This window comes from Dipteris shenzhenensis, chromosome 10 (genome assembly GCF_047967505.1).
Source record: "Dipteris shenzhenensis isolate YYH24624 ecotype China chromosome 10, Dip_SZ_1.0, whole genome shotgun sequence".
NCBI classification, from domain to species: domain Eukaryota; kingdom Viridiplantae; phylum Streptophyta; class Polypodiopsida; order Gleicheniales; family Dipteridaceae; genus Dipteris; species Dipteris shenzhenensis.
Genome location: NC_141605.1, coordinates 15768818 through 15794054, shown reverse-complemented (window position 1 = coordinate 15794054; position 25237 = coordinate 15768818). Strand labels below are relative to the sequence as shown.

The window sequence follows — 25237 nt, the reverse complement described above, 5'->3', positions numbered from 1 at the left end:
AGATGATCCCACCTGACTCTTATCTAACGGGAAGCCACCTATTTCTATCACAGACCCAAATGTGTGCCACACCTATGCAACATCCCTCTATGACGTCCTCGTTCAGGCACCACCTGATATGTCCACCCTTCCCACTCCCACAACATGCATTGTGTTCACCACATAGAATGTGCGAGCTGCATTATGCTGGCTCCACGACTAGAGAGGCTAGGACCATGATGGGTTACAAACTGAGCACTGAGCACATGTACAAGAGGTCTTGTCCCTAATCTAGGACAAATGTTCAATCAAGTTGTATGCGACAACTTCCCCCCTGCTTGAAGTACCACCACCATTGTGCCGATACAAAGCAGGGAATCCCACGAATACTAGGTACTACCACACTCTCATGATTGGTCATACACTGGGTAAGATTTATGGGTCAATACTAGAGAGAGAGATCAGCTCCTACACAAAGCACACAGGCGGCCAGCATTGGAATAGGCTAGGTTCTAGAGCCAACATTCTAATCACCCTGCAAGCAATCATCAAGGAGGCGAGATCGAGATCCCAGAAAGCCTATGCTTGCTTTTGAAGACTTTCGAAAGGCCTTCAACACATCCCAAGATCTCGCATGATTAGGTGACTTCAGGAGATGCAGATCCCAGAGTCATGATTTGGGGGTGATGAGTCTATACGAGTCAATCAAAGAGAGAGTATGTGCCCCTCGAGGCCTGTCAAATTGGGTAGAGAGCATGCATAGAAGTGAAACAAGGATGCCCCCTCTCACCGACACTATTTGGGCTCTATATTGATGAGAACATTGACCGCCTAGTGAGGGATCGTTGTTGCTAGCCAATTTGATTTTGATGATACAAATATTGTTGTATCTAGATGACATAGTTCTTTAATCCACTTCATCAGGCTTACAGAGACACCAAGTGACCCTAGAGGTGAGAGAGACCTGACAATTAACCTTGGCAAAACCAAGGTTATGATTTTCAACACCTCATGGGAAGTTGTTCATCGACACAGCTTAATTATCGAGGGGAGCCAGTGGAAATTGTATAGTCATACACCTATCTAGGGGCAGTCTTTGCGAGGGCAATCTTCACGATGACCCACTCAGCCAAGGCACGACTTACATGAGGACAAGGAGCTTCGGCCAACGCAACAGTGCTCTCAGGCACATTTCCTAGACTCCCCAACGAAGGGATGGCTATGTGACACTGGTGAGATCGATAGCCATGTTCGCAGCACCCTTCTGGGGGAGTGACCTATCAAAGACTGAGTGGCAGCGATTCGAGAGGCTACAAGTGATTATGGGATCCAGGATGATTCGGAGTCAGCCCTCAGTCCCCCACCAGATCGTAAAGGCAAAGTTCGCCATGACACCACTCAAGATTGATGCCATCTTCCAAACGGTCACTTATCTTCACAAGGTCTAGGCCTTGCCTAGTGGGAGACTACGAGGTTGGCACTAGAGTCATCTATACAACTAGCTGAGATTGGGGCTAGCTCGGCCTGTTACGCACACATATCCAGTTGGTTTGAAAGCAAGGGTATTCAGATGGACCGTCTCCCCACCTTCACTACAACTTGGATGCCCCTAATCCCCTCGTCCCACAAGATGAGATCAACTGTATTATACGGGATGACCTACTCTAGCTCTATGCATCACGGACTTGGGTGGGGCACCAAGAGTTCCCCACCAAGATCCAGTTCTACTGCGACCACTTCCTGCGAGTATCGGAGGTGAAGTGATTGCGAGTATCGGAGGTAGATTGATTATCCAACCCCAATATCTGGAGGACAGGTGAGTCTCACATGCCATACTGAATTCATGCAACAAATTACCGCAAGGAAAGCAAAAATGTTAGAGTGGAAGGAGGTGGTTAAAATAGGTGCAGCATCCCCCAAGGAGTTTGTATCTAATGCTCAGGAAGGGGAGAAGAGGTGGAACAGCAAGTCCATGAATGTGAATGTCCTACTTAGAGGACTTACCGTAGGCGACATCCCCATGGCAGACGCCAAAGCATTGTTCACCAAGATGGGTGTGAACCTCACGTGCCAGGCAGACTGGAGAGGGGGTTTGGGCTGATGCATCAACCAGGCCATTGGTTGCGAGATTCTGGACAGCAACAGATAGGTCCACCCTCATGAGAATGAGGGGAACACTCAGGGGGACTAGGACATTTTTTGATGTTCTTGCAGCCACAGCATCGGAGGGAGGGGATGGTATGTGTGATGGCAGCAAGACAAGAGGGGAAATGGGCTGCCTACAGTAATGGCAAAGTGATTACGAGAGAGAGAGAAGAAAGGGCAAAAGGGGAAGAAGGGGAGATGACAGTGTCAAACCTAGAGAACAGGGACAGAGAACAGATTGAATATGGTGGTGTGAACTCCAATAGCACCCTTTGGTCTGGCCCAATGGCTTTTCAGAGACCTAAAATGGCAAAGATTTTATCTTCTAGACTGAGACACACGAGAGTTGTAACGAAGGGGGAAAAAGGACTTTTCTAGAGGCCTCTTAGTAGGGAAATGTGGATGGACTATATAAGTCCCCATCCACCACTCATTGTACACGTTTTGATACAACATCTAATCCTATCTATTTGTACATATTTATATCCTAGATAGTGATGACTTATGTATTGAGTATGTCTGGCAAATAGAACAGCATATGGAATTCTCTTGGAAATACCCGAGAAACTTAGGGCTGAGGGAATAATTGACCATTGAAAGGACAAAGAGATAATCTTGAAGATGATACAGTTTAGTATTGTCATTTATTCGATTCAAGAGATTTGTTGAGATGTGTAAATTTCTTGATTTTGAATTTATTAAAGAGGCTCACCAAGAAATTATCAATTGGAAGACTTGAGGCCATCTTAACATTTTTAGTAGTGCAATGAAGGAAAAAACGAGCATTTCTACAACATCTTTTCAACATATGCAAATAATTTTGGAAATGTACACAATAGAAAACAGAACCTTGTGTTCGATCTGTTCTTGAAGCGAGAAGAGCTTTCCATTTTCCCAATCCTGCCAAACCAACATTTGTTAATGGTCCATAGGAGAACAAGTTAAATGAAAGAACTGCAATTAAATTGACAAAGATCCATCCACAAAAACTGAACATGCAAATCTATCTGCATGTACAAAGGTGTCCAAGTACAAACGTAACTACGAACACAAGGTAAGATATCCTTTTCAGGGCACCTAAACTTGTCTTAAAGGCACCTGCATTCTTTTTTCCAACTTCTAACCAGCTAGAAATAGAAACAACTCAGCTTTGCATTTCAAGCTTACCCTAGAGCCAAGGCTGTTGGGTTAGTAGACTCTCATCCTCATGAGGTTAGAGAAGTATTTTGGACGTGTCTGTCCACGTGGACTCCATGCATGCAGTGAATTACATAGAAGGAGGTGTAGGTGAGTCGCCTTTGTTCCAGTGGTCTCCAGAGGCGGTGATGAGGATCGAGGTTTTAGAGAGAGCACACGACTCTTGGCTACCCCACACAGTCAAGAACAGGAGGATTGCATGCTGGCGACCACAAGGGGAGGCGGCTTTCATCGGTGGGTTTACTTGATGCCTTAAGACGTTTGAGCAGGTCGACTTTGTGTGTCAGTTGTAGTAGTGTGTTGTTTAGATCCTTTGTGGCTATCATGATGCTTTGTAATGAGCAACAAGCCCACTAGGGATGCGCTCTTGTTGTTAGTAATGTGAAGTGTCTTTTGTGACACTTAATGAGTCCGGTTTCCTCTCGATTCATAAGCTTCTACTTTTGTTTTGGTTCTTATTAGATAGCTGCTTAATTTGCATGCATTATTCAATTGAGGCAACTAGCCATCAGTGGTATCAAGCCAGATTGTCGACAGTTTCCTTTGTGATACCAGCTGTTGTGGTGCATGCATGTCTAGGGTTACCATACAACGGTGGTTAAGCACCCCGGTCATGAAGAAACACAAAAGTAAACGAGGTCGTAGGAAGAGCTCTCTCGATGTGCTAGAAGAAGTGTGTTTTTGGATCCTTCTCAATCCACAAAGGTTGTGAACATAGATACCTCCAAGAAAGACAAGCACGGGACTATTCTACTAACCTTCAATGGCAAGAACTTCGCATCATGGCAGTTGGCTATGTGGCTTCTCCTCATGCAGAAAGATCTCTGGGGCATCGTCTCTGGTGCGGAAAAGAAACCGAAGGAGAGGTCACATGATGCTGATAAAATACCAATCTAGGAGCAAAAAGACGAGGAGTTGGGATACTTCGGAAGAGTCCTAGGTCTGGAGTATTTTCACCACCTAGATGTGAAGGCAACTACAGCTGAGAACTAGCAAACACTGGAGACTCTTTTCGGAGTACGAATGAAACATTCAAAGTCCAACCTCAAATAGCAAGTATCTCTTCGACCTTCAGATTAAGTCAGAAACGTTGGGAGTGTTTATAAATTGCATGCAAGCTCTTTTGAGACATCTGAGTGATCTAGGATTGTGGGTAGAAGATGAAGATAAGAAGGCTATCTTGCTTAGAAGTTAACCTACGGAGCAGTATGGTGAAATTGTTCGAATATTGAGGCTCCATGATGACATGGATTTCTTGGATTGCATGGGGATGCTCTGGACTGAGGAGAAACGCAATAGTCTCACGTGGTTTGATAATAGGGTGTATGCAGCCAATGATCAGAAGAAGAACTCAGCACGAGACACACGGAAGTGTACCTATTGTGGCAAGGAAGGACATATAGAAAAGTATTGCTATACGAAGCACCGTGATGAGGTGCTAAAACCGACCAAGGATCAAGCAATGGTAGTGGAAAATCAAAGGACAAGTAATGTCACCATGTTGGCCGAGGTTAATCATCTCAATGATCAAGATTACACTTTCTGATCAAGCTCTTTGTGAGCAGACTTTTGGCTCTTTGTGGGTAGTCGGTGTTTGATGTAGACCTCTTTGTGAGCATTTTGTGTTAGCTCTTTGTGAGCATAGCTGCTCTTTGTGAGTACTTGTAGGAGAATGTTTGTTTTGTCTTACACAATATCATGTTCTTCCTCATTTCGGCTGAGGGATTGTTGGGTTAGTAGAATCTCATCCTCATGAGGTTAGAGGAGTAGTTTGGACGTGTATGTCCACGTGGACTCTATGCATGCAGTGAATTACATAGGAGGTGAAGGTGAGTCGCCTTCATTCCAGTAGTCTCCAGAGGCGGTGATGAGGGTCGACCTCCCCAGTTTTAGAGAGAGCACACGACCCTTGGCTCATCCACATAGTCAGGAACAAGAGGATTCCGTGCTGGCGACCACGAGGAGAGGCGGGCTTTCATCAATCGGTTTACTTAAGACGTTTGAGCTTTGTGTGTCAGTTGTAGTAGTGTGTTGTTTAGAGCCTTTGTGGCTATCTTGATGCTTTGTAATCAGCAACAAGCCCAGTAGGGCTGCGCTCTTGTTGTTAGTAATTTAAAGTGTCTTTTGTGAAACTTAGTGAGTCGATTATCATCTCAGTTCCCTCTTGATTCATAAGCTTCTGCTTCCGTTTTTGTTCTAATCAGATAGCTGATTCATTTGCATGCATTATTGAATTGAGGCAAATAGCCAACAAAGGCCACCATAATCACAAGGGAATACTTATTTTCTTACCCTTCCTTTCCTCCCTTTGTCTTCCCTCCATCTGCATGCCTTAATTTATGAAAAGTAAGACTGTTTGGCTGCTTTTGATTCAAAAAATGAGCAATCCAATTTCAAATAAGGCTTATTGCACTCTACATAGTTTGAGCAAGAGGAATTTGCTGTGGCCATTCTATTGAAGCACTTCACCTTTAGATGCCCCTGCACTATGAGATCTGAGGGCGACACCCTTGCCCTTTCAGGACAAATTTGGACTACTCTCAGCTTTCCTGGTCCACCCCAATCAAAGACATGTGGCGACTTTTCTATATGATGCCAAGCAACACAAAGATCGACTATTAGCACTTCTTTTTGACACCACAGATTGTTGAACCTTTCTAACGTTTTTAGAGCTTGTAATAGATGATACGCCGACAACAAACTCATTGGGTTTTGGCTAAGCTTCTGAAAAAGCTTGAGTATTGGAAACTGGCAACCTGGCCTTTGCACGTTCGTGCAGTCCATCCTTGTGGCATGTATTCAATTTTACTTGCCATTGATCATGTTCACTAAGGCAAATCTTACATCTTTCATGTCTATCTTTGAGATGGAAATCTTCTGGCGATCCAAACATGGCAGTTTCGATGCATCACATTTGTTCTCCCAAGATGCATGGTGGATTGAACATCACGGATATTCATGTGCATATTCTTGCCCACAGAGGGAAAATGTTGCTGCAATTTCTGCAAGCTAATCAGCCTTGGGCTCTTATGATTAGGACTCTGGTCACTCATATCAATATTTCTGTGTTTAGTCATTGGCAACTCGATCACTGGGATTTCTTTTTTGGCTGCACTGATTGCACTTTGCCTAGCTGCCCTTTTGTCTCCCGCTTGCTTCTTGACTGAAAGCATGTTCTCTCTCATCTGGAATGGAATGGATGGCAATCTTTGCTTGGGAATTCTTTGAGAGCTGAAAGCATTCACTAGTCGAAAGTCTTTCATCCTCCCTTGGCTTTACAGGAACCTCGACGTTCCTACTTTGTCTCGTTTAAAGGCATCACCTCGATTGTTAATGTTATAGATGATGCTAGTACTGTGCTTCCCTTTTCTCTAACAGCCACTACACATGGATTGGGCTCTCATTATCGTCCTTTGTGGCTACAAATTACTTCTATGCTTTCAGCCTCCCTTGGCTTTACAGAAACCTCAACGTTCTTACTTTGTCTTGTTTAAAGGCATCACCTCGGTTGCTGATGTTATAGATGATGCTGGTACTGTGCTCCCCTTTTCTCTAGCAGCCACTACATATGGATTGGGCTCTCATTTGTTAGAATTATAGATATAATTCAGTAGTGACCAATGTAATTTAATAAGCTAGTTAGGGGCACTTTTCCCTCTTTAAGAGGTTTTTCCCCCTAACCGCAGTTAGTTCACTAACTATGGTTAGTGACTACTAAGGTTTTGTCACTAGGACAAAACCTTCTCTCTCACCCTTTTAGTTGTACTCTTTTACACTCTTCTATTGCAACTCAGCTCTCAAGCTCACACTCTCTTGCTCTCTCTCTCTACGCAATCTCTCACATTTGGTATCAGAGCAGTTTGATCCTGCTCCCTGCTCCTTCCTCGTTCAGCTCCAGCCTACAGCCCACGCTCCTGTTGCCGATCCTGCTGCTACATCCTCTCCGTACCTGCTCGAAGCAATCAAACGAATGTCCGTACAGTCCGTAAGACTGTACGAAATTCGTACCTGCCATACCGTCCTGCATTAGTGCAAGTACAACGCCGTACTATTGTAGCCGTACATCTATGACAACTACGTCGTACCTCCATACAAGCGACAACAGTCTGCAGCTCCATTCCGTACAACAGATCTTCAACCGTACAGCCCGTCGCCTAACTGTACGGTTCGCCGTACAGCTTCCTATGGTTCGTTGTCGCCATCCGTACACCTGCGTCGTCAGTCCATCAGGCGTCTGTACTATTCCGTACAACCTTCCGTACTGTTCCGTACAACCTTCCGTACTGTTCCGTACAATCTGCATGCAGCCCATCCGTACAGGTATTGTACCTGCAATCCGTACATTGATAGTACCTGGGCGTACAAGTTGTACCTGCACACAAGCTGTACCTTGCAGGTGATCTTAGGCAGGCACATCTTGCAGACAGCCATTGTTTGGCTCAGTTTTTTGGAAGAATTTGGGGCATCTTGTTTGTTGCAAACATTGCAATCAATTTGCAGCTGTTGAAGAAATTTGGGGCTGCACTTGGAGCAAACATTGCAGATTTGGTCTAAAATTTGGGGCTTTCTACTGAAATTGCAAAATTTGGGGCTTTCTAAGCTTTTGCCCCTTTCTGGTTGCAATTTCAAGCTCAAATTTTGGGGCTCTTGATTCTGCAGTACAATTTCTTAAAGAAATTTGGGGATTTTGTAATTACACTGCAATTTCGCACTGAAATTTGGGGCTTTTGCAGACAGAGCGCAATTCTTGCAACATTCGGGGCTTTTGATCAATTTGCCCCTTTCCGGTTGTAATTTCGGGCCTATTTTGGGGCTTTTGTGTTGGGAGAGCAATTTTTGGAGATTTTGGTTCATATTGCCTTTCTTGAAGTGTTTTGCAGCACTTTTGGCCCAACAAAATCAGAATGACTTCCAGTTTGGTGGTCTTTCACAGGAAGACAAGTTTAATGGTACCAACTACTCCCTCTGGAGTTTTATGGTACGCAATATTCTGATTTCTCGCAATTTATGGGATTATGTGAATGGGCGTAAGATCCGACCAGCAGGTATGGCACCTAATACCCCTCCTCAGCAAGGAGGTGGAAGAGGTCGTGCACAGGGTGCAGCTGCAGAACAAGTTGGTGGTGCAGCTATAGCCACTACTCCAAAGCAGAAGAGATGGGATTCACGGGATGCCTTAGCTTTGTCATGCATCTCTCTTTTAGTGAAAAGATTCATATCCGGTCGTGTAAGACCTCGAAGGCAGCGTGGGATATTTTAGAAAGCATGTATGCAGCCCGGAATGATGCAAGGGTAATCCTTCTTGAAAAGAGAGTTAAGTAATACACATATGGAAGAGCGTGACTCCATGTCAGTCCACCTCACAAAGCTACAGGATCTCAGAGAGCAATTATTGAACATAGATGAGATTATTCCTGATTCAGAGATAATTACTACCACTCTGAATTCTCTTCCTGAGTCTTATCTCAGCTTTCATACCTCGCTGAACTTATCATTGAGGGGGGGTGCAAATCCTCACTTTTCATGAGTTAATAGGACTTCTGCTTCAGGAAGAGCAGACCAGGAAAAACTTGGCTTCACGTGCAAGTAAACAAGCTATGCTCTCAAAGTTTAAGTCAAAAACAAAGGGACAGGCAAAGACATCAGTAAATCAGCCTTCCAGTGGGTCAGGACAGCCTTCACAAAAGGCTAAAAATGATGCAAGTAAGCCCAAGAAGAAGGGTTTTTGTCATTTTACTACAAAAAGCCAGGTCATCACATTGTAGAATGCAGGAAAAGGCTTGCAAAAGAGAAGAAAAACAGCTCCGGTATGGCTGTTTCAGATTCAGCTCCGCATGCATCTGACAGTGGGGATGCTGCAGCCAACTTTGTTGGACAGGATTATGCCTTTTTATCTTGCATTTCAGATTCTAGGCTGGCTGCTCTAGATGCTCCAGATAGTACAGCCACTTGTAATGATGATACATATGCATTTTTGACTTGCAATTATGACTCTTCTATGGATGCATCTGCTTTCAGTGTCAATGAAACACTGAACACTTGGTATTTTGACAGCAGTGCATCCAAGCATCTCACTTCTAGGAAGTGTCTTTTTACTTCCTTGCATCCACCTCCCATTGGTAAGAAAGTCACTTGTGCCAATAACTCATCATATTCAGTACGTGGCACAGGAGAAGTTGAGCTTACTACCATTGATGGCTCATTTTTCAGACTTTCAGATGTCTTATATGTGCCTGGTATCACCAAAAATCTTCTTTCAGTGTCCACTCTTAATAGAGCTGGATTTCAGGTCATCTTTGAGGATGACAAATGTGCTGTCCGAGACAGGGAAAATGATTATGCCTTAAGATTATCTGGTACTCTGCTGCGTGGGATTTTTCAGCTTGATCTTTTTGAGAAAAGAGCAGCCCATGCTCTTGCAGTTTCTACCCCTACTGCTGCCATGCAGAATGCAGAATTATGGCATGCCCGATATGGCCACATGCATTACAACAGCTTGATGACACTTCAGAAGCACTCTATGGTTGATGCATTGCCACCTCTTGAGATACCTCCTCCACATGCCTATGAGGGGTGCACTTTAGGCAAGATGCATAGATTCCCCTTCAAAAAGGATGGTTCAGTTAAAGCTGTCTGCAAATTACAGCTTATACACAGTGATGTCTATGGTCCCATGAGGACTCCATCATTGGGTGGTCATCTCTACTTTGTTACCTTTATTGATGATTACTCCAATTTCACTTGGGTCTTTGGGCTGAAGCGCAAATCAGAAGTGTTCATGGTGTTTGAACACTTTTCAGCCATGGTTGAAAATGAAACCAGACTCAAGATACAGACATTGCGCACAGATAGAGGTGGGGAATACTTGTCTGCAGATTTTGATGCTTTTCTGAAAGGCAAGGGTATTGTGCATTAGCTCACAGTGAGGCTGACCCCTCAACAAAATGGCAAAGCTGAGAGGAAAAATAGAACTCTTATGGAGATGGACAGATGTATGCTGAAATGCAAACACATGCCTCACAAATTCTGGCTTGAAGGTCTGATGTGTGCCAATTACATTTTAAATCGGGCTCCCACTAAGGCTTTAAAAACAAAAACTCCCTATGAGGTCTATGAGGTCTGGAATGGGAGAAAGCCCTCATTGGATCATTTCCGAGTCTTTGGATGCCTTGCTTATGCTCATGTGCCAGTTGAATTTAGGCACAAGTTGTCAGATAAGGCAATTAAGTGCATATTTGTTGGGTACAGTGCAGACAGCAAAAGGTATCGTCTCTACAATCCTGCTACACGCAAGATCATTGTCAGTAGAGATGTGATATTTGCAAAAAATTCAGCTCACACTCAGGCTGAATTTCATATGCCTTCTTCTTCAGAGGATGTCTTTGAGGGGTTGCTACCCATTGCCCTGGGTTCCCCTGCTGATATTTCTGATGCAAATCAAAATTTACAGCCACCTCCCGATGCTTCAGTTCAGCCACAGGATGTCTTGCCACCTCCACAGGCAGTGGAACAGGTGGTGCAGCAAGAAATTGCAGACATACATGCAGTAAAAACAGTCCCAAACTGGCTGTTACAGACTCTCAGGGAGAGTAAAATTGATGCTCCATTACCTGGCAGGACTCACAGTGCAGCAAGGCACATGGGAGGTGCTAATTCAGTGGAATCAGCATATGCAGGTACTCTTCTTGATGAGGAGGAGCCTGCAACATTCGAAGAAGCAAAGGACAATGTGCATTGGATGAATGCCATGCACGATGAGTTGCAGTCCATTGAAAAAAATCAGACTTGGGATGTTGTAGACTTGCCACCAGGTAAACATGCCATTGGCACACGATGGGTTTTCAAGGTCTAACGGAAGCCAGATGGCTCCATTGACAGATACAAGGCAAGGCTGGTTGCTAAAGGCTATCCAGCAAGGGGCTGCACAATAGTCCTACTGAGAGCACCCTCTACATCAAGATAGATGGGGGGGAAATTTTAGTCATCCTTCTTTATGTTGATGATTTACTGCTCACAGGGTCCAATGAAGATAAAATTGCAGATTTCAAAGCTGATTTGCAGACCACCTTTGACATGTCAGATTTTTGGCTGCTTCACTTTTATTTGGGGATCCAGTTCTCTCAAGAGAGACGTGGCACTGTTATGTCTCAGTCCAAGTATGTGCAGAAACTCTTGGACAGATTTTCAAACGGAACAGATGGGAATCTTGCTCGCAGGTGCTATCGAAGCAGATCAAAAAACTCACGAGAGCACGGACAATGCCAAAACAAGTGAGGCACAGTCTCCGAAGAAGCAGAACATCTATGGCAAAGTGCAGGAGCAATGTGTCGATGAGCTAATAGCTATCCAAATGGAAACACTCCCAAAAGAACTCGCAAAAAGAAAACCTGTTGCCGAAGCGGTACTTTATAGGCCCAAAGTTGCTGTAATCTTTTCCTCCACGTTCAGGCAAAAGGATTTTATACAATGCAGGTACGGTAATCTGAGATAGCCTCAAAGGACGAGAAGAGGACCCTGGAGAAGTCAAAGTCCAATCTTCCAGTCGGTCCTGGAGTTCCAAAGGAGGAATCGCAACAAAGGGCGAAAGCACAGAAGTAATTTGTCGCCACAAAGGACGATAATGAGAGCCCAATCCATATGTAGTGGCTGCTAGAGAAAAGGCGACCACAGTACCAGCATCATCTATAACATCAGCAACCGAAGTGATGCCTTTAAACGAGACAAAGTAGGAATGTCGAGGTTCCTGTAAAGCCAAGGGAGGCTGAAAGACTTTCGACCAGTGAATGCTTTCAGCTCTAAAGAATTCCCAAGCAAATATTGCCGTCCATTCCAGATGAGAAAGAACATGCTTCCAGTCAAGAAGCAAGCGGGAGACAAAAGGGCATCCAGGCAAAGTGCCATCAGTGCAGCCCAAAAAAAAAATCCCAGTGATCGAGTTACCAATGACCAAACGCAGAAATACTGATATGAGTGACCAAAGTCCTAATCATAAGAGCCCAAGGCTGATCACCTTGCAGAAATTGCAGCAACATTTTCCCCCTGTGGGCAAGAATATGCACCTGAATATCCGTGATATTCAATCCACCATGCATCTTGGGAGAACAAATGTGATGCATCGAAAGCAGCCTGAGACTTTTTCTGCCATGTTTGGATCACCATAAGAGTTCCATAAAGACAGACATGAAAGATATAAGATCTGCCTTAGTGAACATGATCAATGGCAAGTAAAATTGAATATATGCCACAAGGATGGACTGCACTATTTGAAGACGAACGTGCAAAGGCCAGGTTGTCAGTTTCCAATACTCAAGCTTTTTCCGAAGCTTACCCAGAACCCAATCAGTTTGTTGTCGGCGAGTGAGTTCCCACCCCAAAGGGTAACCACGATGACGAACAAACTGAGTGGGTGGAATGATATCCCCGGGCCATAATAGACTATGCCAATCTTTGGAATGCAAAGGGAGCGGCTTAGACTTCTAAAAATTAACATGAAGACCAGCTACCAAACCATAAATAGAATGGGCCTGCATCAAGGCACCAAGATCATGGGGCGTATTCTTCGGGGTAAAGAAAGAATCATCAGCATAAGCTTGAGCAGCCATGCTGCAATTAGCATCCAAGTCCAAGCCATGAAGTGATCCTATAGCCACAAGATGATCAATATATTGCAGCATAGGATGAGTAGCAATGGCATACGGTAAAGCACTGAGAAGGCATCCCTGGCAGACCAAACAATGAAGAGTCCACTCATCAGAGATATCCCCAAAGATAATGCAAGCCGCATTGCTATCTCTGTAAAGCCAGTAAATAACCTGCTGCATTTTTTGTCCAAACCCCAAGCTCGCATAGTTTGCGAGATGAAATCCCATTGAACTGTGTCAAAGGGTTTTGCAATATCTACCTGCAAGAGTAGAACATCCTGCTGCGTGTATTTGGCATATTCAATCCCAATATAAGCATTGGCAATGTTATCTGTGATATGGCGACGTGGAACAAAGCCATATTGGGAGGGATGCAACCCATCATGCAAATAACCTTTAATCCAATCAACCACCATTTTGGCAATGATCTTGTTAATGACTAGCATGAGCGTGATTGGCCTCCAATCACCCAGTGAATCACATAGCTGCTTTTTGGGAATCAGCTTGAGAAGACCCTTTTTCCATGACAAAGGCATCTGTTGGGCACATACGCGCACTCAATTATCGACCCAAAAGTTGACTTATGGTGGGGGTGGAGCAATACATAGAATTTTTTTTAAGTGAAACTTTGAATGCTTTATATTACAAGATAGCTATCCCAGAAAACTGGTAAGCTGAAAGATTACATCAAGAGAAAATATCCGTGTAGAACAAATATACATCATGATCTACGTAGTGAGTTTGCAGACAATCAAAGAGTGATTGCTGTAAAGAACGATGGAAGAAACAAAAGTACCAAAAACTGGATCACCAAAGACTCTGTGGTTTCTATCTTTCCAGAGTGTCCAGAGTGCCTAGTAGCAAACCCAGGTAAAGAACAACTCAAAATCCTGAGCGTCGAGGATAGATCCCAAACAGCGAGAAAAGCTTGTCAAAAGAAGCCTGAGGAAATCTCAGTCTCAATCTCTACCGAAGGATGCCCAAGAAGCTCCATGTTTCAGGACAATGCCAAAAAATATGAGATACCGATTCCCTCGGAGCTAAACACCTATGACAAATAGCTGGAGCAATACATACATACATACACACACACACACATATATGTGCAAACATGAGGGCACAGGCACGCACTCAATTGTCGACCCAAAAGTTGGGTATTCAATCCCAAGGGTATGGGTGAAGAGTTTCACACCACCAAGGATGGGACTACACCTAATAGAAGCTTGGGATTGAATTTCGCAACCCTCTTAAACACTGGGGCAGAAAAGGTTAGCATCTCAAAGGTTTTTCAAACTTTCCAAACATTTGGGAACTCCGTAAGTTTGGAGCATCCAGACATTTGATTGTAACTATGCTTGGATGTAAAATCCACACCATGAAATTGGCATGTCCACTAATATATGCATATATACATCTGGATCCACACCATGATATCTAGTATATTTTTTTCATTCCATGGTATGTAGTATATTTTTTGTTCTTATTAAATTATTTGTGCACATATTACTGATAATAATATGTGTGTTTTGTGTGGTTTCATCCTAATCATACTTGTCAGTGTTTTGTGCAAGTTCATGTTTCAGAACTTACACATCCATAGCATCAAAAGTGTAAATTCAATTACACAGTCAAGACTACATGAATTGTGAGTGTAAGCTCTCGCTTGAGCTCCTGCCTCCCCACTATGCCCCCCCTCCTCCACCTGTCTTCCTCTTCCTCTTTGCTGCCTTCTTTGCCTCCCCTTTGCTGCTCTTTCTTTCTCCGAATTTGCCCAGTGGGAGGATCACCTGCCTGAACCGCGGCCCCTGCCTCTGGGGGAGAGGGGTCTCCAACCAAGCGCTCCTGCAGCTGCTCCTCTGCAGGTGCTTCTCAATCTGCTCTCTTTCTCTCCTTGCATCTAGCCCGTTGCCTTCGGCGATTCCCGGCCAGTTTGCTTGGTTTCTTTTTCTTGTCCACTTGGGTCCACTTTCCCTCTAAAGGTGTCACCCAGGGTGTCTGAGACTCCTATTGCTCCTATTTGAGGGGCTGCTCGGCCCTGGCCTACTGACTCTGCCTGCCCTGCAGCGGAGGGGGGGAGGAGCTCGGCTCTAACCATCAGGGCAGTTTTGAGCGAGATGGCCCATCTGTCTGCAGGGAAGACACTCGCCTGGTAAACCAAAAAACTCCACTCTCTGACGGAGTGTATCCCCCTCAAGGGTCTTGAGGAGGATCAACTCTGGGAGAGACTCTGGGCTCTCAACCACCGATCTGATCCTGGGGACCCTGTAGTCTACCACCACTGATGCTGCTAAATCTCGCGGGGACTCCAGCACCGTGCCAAACGCTCTACCAATGTGTAACAAAGGTGACCCTTACTTAGTTATTTTAGTCTAGTAGGTTCTTTTTAAAAGGGCCTATAATTGAGTAGCATTTACGTGGGCAGCCAAATGTTACCACGTGGCATCTTAGGGAGGCTGTCCCATAAGTCATGTTGCTATTGTTGCTCGATCCAAACCTATAGATGGGGGTGTTCCTTGCTGTTGTACAATTCATTCATGATTTGCAATTAAGTACACCTTTCCATCTGAGCCTACATTGCTCTTGGCTACCATGAACTAGGACTTGTATCCTAGCCTAAGAAGTTCTCTTCCTAGCCTGTTGCTAGTGCAGCCCATCACTAGCTATGGTTCTACCTTTGATTCCAGGTACCAACATGAATCTGCACATGAACTCCATGCTATCCTTTCATTTTGTTACTACCTACTGTTATTCCTGCTTACTTAGGCTGTGAAACTAGAGTTAACTAGCAGGAAGTAGGCTAGCTTCTCTACAATGGTATCATAACACTTTTCTAGGGAAATTCGTGGGAAAATGTTGTTATTTGGTTCTGAAAATTGGACCACACTATCTTGAGGCCAAGGGCTACCTCTCTCCAAAATTTCATCGCGAGAAGTTGTCCCAATCATTCTTTGCAATGTATCAGCCTGTGAGGAATCCTAATATTCCAAGTGCTCAGATTTTTGGGCTTTTGCATCAATGGAAAGCTCTTGATCTCCTGATCTCCCCTATGTGCTGGAATCACATAGTTATTAGGTTTTGACCCCACATTGCAATAGAATTCCAGTCGCAGGTGGAATGGACAGCTAGTCAATGATCTACTAGTGGAATGCACCAAATTTCATCAAATCTGGCTTCCTCTGGTCGCCATAGCCTCTAGGTGCTGCTCCTAGACTCTTGTGGAGGTTTGAGCTCAAATGGAGGAGCTATGAGCAAATTCGATTGGCTGGAATAGAAGATCTGCTGCGGAAATTCAGATTTGCCACGCCATTTCAGGTCAGCCTTAGTGCATATGGTCGCCCAGCTCTATGGATGCAGCTGACAAAGTTTGAGAGTAATCAAAAATTTTCTTGCTAAGCAATTCGAAATTCAGTGCAACTGCAAATAATTGCCAAGTATTCTAGTAGTTTCTTGCAATCTAGTGAATAATCCTTCTATTGCACTGATATATTGAGCTCAAACAGTGCTTTTATATGCTCCTGTGTACTATTGGATTCTAAACAGTGCTTAGATTGGTCTTTGATCTTCTCTATGACTCCCAAGAGAGTTGGATCTCAATCAACGAAGATACCAGCAAAAGATGACCCACACGTGGCGAATGTAGTGGTGGTTGATGCAATAACATCACGGGGTATTGCCATGGATGGAGACCTAATGATTGATAAGGATCAAAATAACATTGCTGCTGGCAGTGAGCAAGCTAATATGAAGGGACTGAAAGATCATAGTGGTAGGGAGAGAAGCAAGCTAACACTAGGAATGGAAAGGAAAGATAACAAGCATAATGGAATAAAATGGAAAGAAAACGAAAGCAATGGACAACTACTCACATGATACCAAAGAGCTTGATGTTGATTGATGAAATAGACAATAGACAAGTACAACACTATATAGTGTGACACTAGACTCTAGAAAGCCATAGTGTATATGGGATAGCTCCCAATATGACATGTGGCATGTCTAGGACTCATTAGACTATAAAACACACCTAGAACTCTCATTTTAGACTCACTTTGGCTTCATATTCCAACACCCCCCCATGAAGGCACGGTGAGAGACTACTGGAATGGAACCAAGAACAGAACATGACAATGACAGTCATCAAACTATGTGCACCCCATGTAACTCAGAGGCTAAAATCTGAGCGTGTTCAGAGGTTGATCCAAGCACTCTCATGGCTTGAGACTCAACATGCTCAAAGGCTCACATTATAGCATGGCTACATGATCAACTCATAGGTCTAGAAATACACCAACATCCTGGAACTCGGCCGGGCCTAATAAACAAGACCTATCAAAGCCAATACATATGGCTCCCAGAGTACATCCCCCCTTGGCTTCATAATAGGACATGTTAGGAAGCCACACACCAAAATATGAAAACCAATACAACTTACTAGGCGACGGGGCTTGGCCGCACCTCTTTTTAGGAGGACTATCCAAGGCAGAGGACCGTTAGACTCAATGAAACCCAAACACTCAATACATATCATTTTAGGGGGACTACCCAGGGCAAAGGACCCCAAAATACATCAAGCTGTAGGAATAACAGATCAGAAACAAAAGTCCCGATTACATAGACCTCTGAATAGAGAGAGAGATCTTTGATGTCGGCAGTAAGAGCATGAGTCAGCGTCAAAGCATCACCTTCTTCGTCGTCTTCACTTGTTGCAGCCCCAACCAAGTTGACATGATCCTTGTGTTGTTGCTTGGCAAGCTTCTGGAAGCAACGATCCTCAGTGTGACCAAGCTTCCCACAGTGATTGCATTTGAAAGGCTTGTATTTGCCTTTGCCTTTACCCTTGGAGTACAGTATAGTGGAGTCCGGAGTTTCTGCATACCGTCTGGCATGATCAATAAGCATAGCAACCATATCATGATAACCCATTTGTGTCACACGCAATGCTGGTATGATCTCCCGGTACTTAGAATTTTCCTCAATGCTCGAGAGGAGCACAGCAACTCGATCATCTTCTCCTACAGGGACTGCCAGACTAGCAAGCTGAGTGACAAGGGATTCCATATGATTCAAGTGAGCAAGAAGAGTCTTCATGCTTCATTTGTAGCTTGAAGAATTCCTATCTGAGAAATACCTTCGAGTTGATGATTTTGTTGCCGAACAATTCTTCAAACTTATGCCATAAGTCGTGAGCAGTAGAATCAAAATCAAAATGATGAATAAGGTCATCACCCAACCCCAAACCAATGAGAGAAAGAGCTTTGTCATTCACATTCTCCCACTGTGCAATTTTCTTTTCATCTAATTATGGCTTTTTCTCCTTGCCACACACAACATTCCACACTCCATCTTTCATAAGTACAAGACGCATCTCTGTTTACCATGTAGAGAAATTCTTACCATTAAACTTCTCAAACGAAATGGTAGTTGATTTGGAAGACTCCATGGCTGGAAAAGAGTAGAAATGCAAGTGTAACTATGGAAAGATCACCTTGATAAGTTCCTCATGAGCTGGAGCAAGTATGGAACTTCTTCATGGCAAACAAAAAAAGAAGGACCGCAGCTCCAAGAGAATGACGGGCAGAATACGGGCATCAACTTGCGGGCAGCAGCTCAAAGAAAATGTCGGACAAAAGGAGCTAATGGCAAGCTGGACAGCTCCATGTTGAGCTGGCTGCATCATGCTTGGGCTGTCAAATCATTGAGCTCCACAATAAAATTCGCGCGGAGAAATAAATTTCGTCACTTCTTGCAAGGTCTGTAACTTTCCACAGAAAACTCGGATTGCAATTATGTAAAAACGAAATTTGTAGTACTCAAGGTCCTCTACAACTTTACTGAAGACACAAAGCCGTGATTCTGCTTCTAGATCCCGATAGAAGCGTCACATCGTCCGTAGGTCACAGAAAGATGTAGCTAAAGGAAGAAAAAGAGAGGTGGTAAATCATGGCGTGCAAAAGAGAGCTCAAGGAAGGAGAGAAGAGGGAAGCCTTCCAAGGAGGAGAAGGTAGAGTCGCTTCATTGGCCTCCCTCACCTCAACCTCTTGGAAGGGAAAGGGAAAGAGAGAGCAAGGCTAGGAACATGGCTGTGATACCACATGAAAAATCATAGTGGTAGGGAGAGAAGCAAGCTAACACTAGGAATGGAAAGGAAAGATAACAAGCATAATGGAATGAAATGAAAAGAAAATGAAAGCGATGGACAAGTACTCACATGATACCGAAGAGGTTGATGTTGACTAATGTAATAGACAATAGACAAGTACAACACTAAATAGTGTGACACTAGACTCTAGAAAGCCATAGTGTATATGGGATAGCTCCGAATATGACACGTGGCATGTCTAGGACTCACTAGACTATAAAACACACCTAGAACACTCATTTTAGACTCACCTTGGCTTCACATTCCAACAGGGACCTTCTCAAGTGCAGACTTCTCAGCGTATGGAACCTCAAGGAGGTGGTCCACTTGATCCCATAATACAGGCACTTAGAGAAGTTACAAATGAAATAAAAGCATATGGAGTGAGGATGCAAAACTCATTTACCACACTCAGCAGGAAATTAACCAGATCAAGAAGGTTTAGATACATGAGGGGAAGAGACCTATGGAGCAATTTTGTGGTGATTCTGATGATAAAGAAGTTCCTAATCAGGATACTACTGGAAGACCAGTGGGTTTCATGGCTTCTGCAAGAAGAACTGCCCAGCCAAATGTCCACCAATACAAGGAACCTTCACGAAACACTCCTATGGAAAACAGTTATGAAGGGGATGTTTAATGTCACAGATTCAATAAATATAAGTCTCTACCACCTGATCTTAGGGCTGTAATGCCTTTTCCCCAATGTATCCAAATAGTGAACTCTGTTGAGGCTAAGGGTCTTTCTCATTAGGACAAGGATATCAAGGATAAGATTATTCTTTCGAAGTTCAAGGGGGGATACCTGCACTCCTAATGAACTGGAGGAATGGTTGAGCAAGATGGAAGACTATTTCCCGCTCTATCCTAGAAGTGATCGAAGTAAAATCAGATTTGCAGCCCTACACATGGAGGATTATGCTCATTCCTGGTGGAGGAATCTTCGAAATAAGGGGATCACTATTCAATGTTGGGAGGAATTTAAGGAGCAGATGTTTCAGACATTTGTATCCTCTATTGCTAGAGATAAGCTTGTTTGCCAATGGTATGACTTATCTCAGCAAGGTTCTGTGAGGAACTATATTAAACAATATGAGAGACGTAGGCTGCTCAAATTCATCTATGGACTTCATCCAAGCATTGCTGCTAATGTGACAGCCCTCAAACCTAGTACTCTCAAGGAAGCAATGCGTTTGGCAGAACTTTTTGAACCTAAGTACGCTTGAAGGAGAAAGGATTGGGCACGAGGTTGAATTCCATGACTGTATAGGTGATGACCATGGAGACAATGATGTTTCTCATCATTCCAAACGTGAACCCTCTTTTCCATTCGACCCAAGCGGGTGTATTGTTTCTAATACCATGACTGATGGTGATTTGCAGTCAAAATATTCACATAAATGCCATCAATGGAGGGTTGAAGTAATTGATGATCACTTAGAGGTGGACAGAGAATCAGATGGGAACTCTTGTGTAATTGATGATGAGTTGTTTTGGGATACCCAATCTGTTACTTACAGCATCTCTCCAGAGGCATTTATGGGGTCTCATAATGCCCATACACTTGGGCTACAAGGGACAATTAAGAGCAGATCAGTCCACATATTGGTTGACAGCAGCTTCATTAATTCCAAATCTGTTGAGGCAGCTTAGAGGTGGACAGAGAATCAGATGGGGAACTCTTGTGTGGATGATGTTGAGTTGTTTTGGGATACCCAATCTGTTACAACCTACAGCATCTCTTTAGAGGCATTTATGGGGTCTCATAATGCCCATACACTTAGGCTACAAGGGACAATTAAGGGCAGATCAGTCCACATATTAATTGACAGTGGGAGTACTCACAGCTTCATTAATTCCAAATCTGTTGAGGCAGAGGTGGACAGAGAATCAGATGGGAACTCTTGTGTGGATGATAATAAGTTGTTTTGAAATACCCAATCTGTTACTTACAGCACCTCTCCAGAAGCATTTATGGGGTCTCATAATGCCCATACACTTAGGCTACAAGGGACAATTAAGGGAAGATTAGTCCACATATTGGTTGACAGTGGGAGTACTCACAGCTTCATTAATTCCAAATCTGTTGAGGCAGTAAGATTACAGCCTGCCATTATTGATCATGGCTTACAGATACAAGTGGCTAATGGAGAGTATTCTATCAGCAAGTCTTGTTGTCAAGGTACTGAAATACAATTGTCATCAGAATACGTCTTCCAAGGAGATTTGTTTGTGCTGGACATGGGGCCCATTGATATTGTCCTTGGTTGTGATTGGTTGCAATCACTTGGGGAGATTGCCATGGACTTCCATTAGAGGTTTATGAGATTTTTCCATAAAGGTAAGGAGATATATTTGAAGGGCTATGAAGCACCTAAACTGGCTATCATATCTTCCAGGAAATTGGAAAGGGATCTCAGAAACATGTGTGATGCTGTCCATTTTTCCAAGTTTGAGGATTCCAATGAATTCTTGGTTGAAGATCATGATATGCAGGAACTGTTACAGCAGTACTCAGATGTATTTGCTGACTTGCCACATCATCTTCCACCCAAAAGAGACATTGATCATGCCATTAATCTTCAAGCTGGTTCTAAACCAGTCAATAAGGCTCCTTACAGATTGTCTAAGGTGGAGAGGGAGGAGGTTGCTAGGCAGGTCCAAGAGTTATTGGACAGGGACTTTATTTCACACAGTCAATCTCCATTTGCATCTCCTGCCCTATTGGTGAAGAAGAAGGATGGGTCTTACAGATTATGCATTGATTATAGGGATCTCAATAAAATTACTATGAAGAACAGGTTCCCTATTCCTAGAATAGATGACCTATTGGATGAATTGAAGGGGGCAAAGTTCTTCACCAAGGTTGACTTAAGATCGGGGTACCAACAAATTAGGATGAGGGAAGGAGAAGACAGCCTTCAGAACTAAGAGGGGGTTATATCAATTTAAGGTGATGCCATTTGGGCTCACCGATGCCCCAGCTACCTTTCAAGCCTTGATCAATAAGATACTACAGCCATATCTTTATAAATATGCCTTGGTATTCTTTGATGACATACTTATCTCCAGGAGGATTCGTGAAACAGATTCTGGAAGTTCTGAGATTCCATCAACTCTTTGCCAAGACGAGCAAGTATACTTTCATGGGTAGTGAGGGAGTATTTGGGTCATATTGTGGGCAGCAATTGGATAAAGGTGGACCCTAATAAAGTGAGATGCATTGTGGAGTGGCCTCAGCCAGACAATGTGACTCAGCTTAGAGGATTTCTTGGTCTTGCTTCATTCTATAGAAGGTTTATAAAGCATTTTGCCAAGATAGCTGCGCCTTTTACAGACTTGCTAACGAAGAATTCTTTTACATGGACTCTTGAGTTAGAGAAGAGTTTCCAGCACTTGAAGCTTGCCCTATCTTCAGCTCCTATTTTGGTATGACTTCTCTCTTCCTTTCACTATTGAAGCCGATGCTAGTGGGAGAGGAATTGGTGTTGTCCTAAAGAAGCCTCAAGTAATTGCTTTTGAGAGCAGGAAATTGGATGACAAGGAGTTATCCTACCACATCTATGACCAAGAGATGCTGGAATACTCCATGCTATAGAAAAGTGGCACCACTATGTTTATGGGAGTCATTTCAAGGTAAGGACAGACCATAGGATCCTCAAATATTTCCTGCTAGTCTCTCCCCAAAGCAAAAGAGATGGCTTTCCAAATTTCAAAGTTATAATTTTGAGATTGAATATAAGGCAGGGAAGGAGAATATTGTGGCTGATTCACTTTCAAGAATGTGGGCATGTACTTTGAGTTCCATTTCAGAGGTCTATAAAGAATAGATCCATGGTATACAAGAGGAATATCTTTCACATAATGAAGCCGCAGTCATATTTCAGGACCTACAAAACCCCTCTTGTGATGACCATCCCAACTACAAGCTACACAATGGTTTGCTGTGGTATTGAGGGAAATTTTTTCTCATGGAAAATTCATCCTATAAGCTACTGGTTTTACAAGAGATGCACTCTTCTCCAATGGCAGGGCACATAGGGCTGTACAAACATATGACGAAGTTAGGCAGAGTTTCATATGGAAGGGGCTATGGAGAGATGTTTACAGATTTGTGCAGTGTTGCAAGCCATGCCAACAAAACAAGGACTTAAATCTCAGACCAGCAGGACTATTGCAACCCTTACCCATTCCTAAGGGTAAATCGTCCCATATTACTATGGACTTCATAACAGGCTTACCTGTCACAGCAAAGGGATGGATTAGTATATTTGTGGTGGTGGACAGACTGACTAAGCAAGCACACTTTATTCCCACTAAGACACAATATTCAGCATCTATGGTGGCTGCTCAGTTTATGGAGCAAGTGTTTAAATTACATGGCATGCCACAAGAGAGAAATTGATCGTGATGCAAAATTTATGGGAGTTTTGGCAACAATTATTCACAGCTGTGGGTACTCATCTTTCTCCTAGCACAGCCTACCATCCCCAAACTGATGGACTAACAGAGAGAGTTAATAGGTGGCTAGAAGAGTATTTCAAGCATTACTGCTTTGATGCTCAGTCCACATGGGACAAATGGCTGCATTTGGCTGAATTCTGCTCTAACAGCACCAAACATTCTTCTATTGGGCCCTTTTGAGGCTTTGTATGGCTACAAGGTGCATATTCCATCTACTGTTTTTGATGAGGCTATGACCAATCAACAAGCTATTGATGATTGGACCCATATGGCAGCTATTCTCTAGTTGTGTAAGGACAACATGGTTAAAGCTCAAGCTTGAATGAAGGAGTATGCAGAAAGAAAGAAAGAAAGTCTATTCACGTCCACTGGAGACCAAAAGGTCTATGGAACAGCAAGAAACCCTCTAGTACATCTGCTTTAGGGAGGGCACATGGCAGCTCCCAAGGAATGCAAAAAGCCACTGTAGAGAGCTATTCTTTGAAGAAAGAGACCATGTTTTCCTCATGATTCCCAAGATTAGGCATGCTTCATTATAGGGAAATACCAATAGTAAGTTGGCTCATCATTATTATGGTCCTTATAAGGTGCTACAAAAGATTGGGAATGTAGCCTATACATTAGAGCTTCCTCCTTCAGCAAGAATTCACAATGTTTATCATGTGTCTCTCTTGAAGAAATATTTGGGTCCCCTAGACCAGGTGATAGAGGAGCTTCCACCCATGGATGAGGAGGGACGAACACAGTATATACCTGAGATAGTCATTGGATTCAGGGACAAAGTTCTTAGGAATAAATCCTATACTGAGTACTACATTAAATGGCAAGGATTACCAGATGAGGAGTCATTTTGGCAGCCAGCTTCTATCATAGACCAATATCCATATTTGGAAATGGTCAATTTCCTTGCTACATGGAGCTGTGATGAATTATTCCTATTCCACCTATGATGCTGCTGCAGTCCAGCCTACCTTGAGGGACTCATTGGCTGTGCTGGATTCACTGTTTTCTCCACTGGATGACCAGATATGAGTTTCTTTTATGAGCTGTAATTTTGTTACATTTCCCTTGCAAATTTGAGGGCAAATTTTCTTTTGGGCAGGCAGGGAGGAATTATAACAAAGGTGACCCTTACTTAGCTATTTTAGTCTAGTAGGTTCTTTTTAAAAGGGCCTGTAAGTGAGTAGCATTTAAGTGGGCAGCCAAATGTTGCCACGTGGGATCTTAGGGAGGCTGTCCCATAAGTCATGTTGCTATTGTTGCTGGACCCAAACCTATAAAGGGGGGGGGGGGGGGGCGGGGTTCCTTGCTGTTGTACACATTCATTCATAATTTGCAATTAAGTACACCTTCTTTCCAGCTGAGCCTACATTGCTCTTGGCTGCTGCCTTGAACTAGGACTTGTATCCTAGCCTAAGAAGTTCTCTTCCTAGCCTGTTGCTAGTGCAGCCCATCACTAGCTGTGGTTCTACTTTTGATTCCAGGTACCAACATGAATCTGCACATGATTTTCATGCTGTCCTTTCCTTTCATTTTGTTACTACCTACTGTTATTCCTGCTTACTAAGGCTGTGAAACTAAAGTTACCTAGCAGGCAGTAGGCTAGCTTCTCTACACAATGGAGGGGAGAATGGCTCTGTATTCCCTTGGGAGCCCCGGGAATCGGAGTGCC

General features: G+C 43.6%; 1 protein-coding gene across 4 annotated transcripts in view; it reads right to left on the bottom strand.

The window, feature by feature from the left end:
• LOC147897462 (alpha/beta-Hydrolases superfamily protein) overlaps positions 1–25237 on the bottom strand; it is a 155269-nt gene that overhangs the window by 45093 nt on the left and 84939 nt on the right. For all 4 annotated transcript variants that reach the window (XM_087380634.1, XM_087380633.1, XM_087380636.1 and 1 more), the window contains exon 6: positions 2974–3024. In XM_087380634.1, the coding sequence (XP_087236760.1) occupies positions 2974–3024 (51 nt within the window). The remainder of the gene's footprint in view (positions 1–2973; positions 3025–25237) is intronic.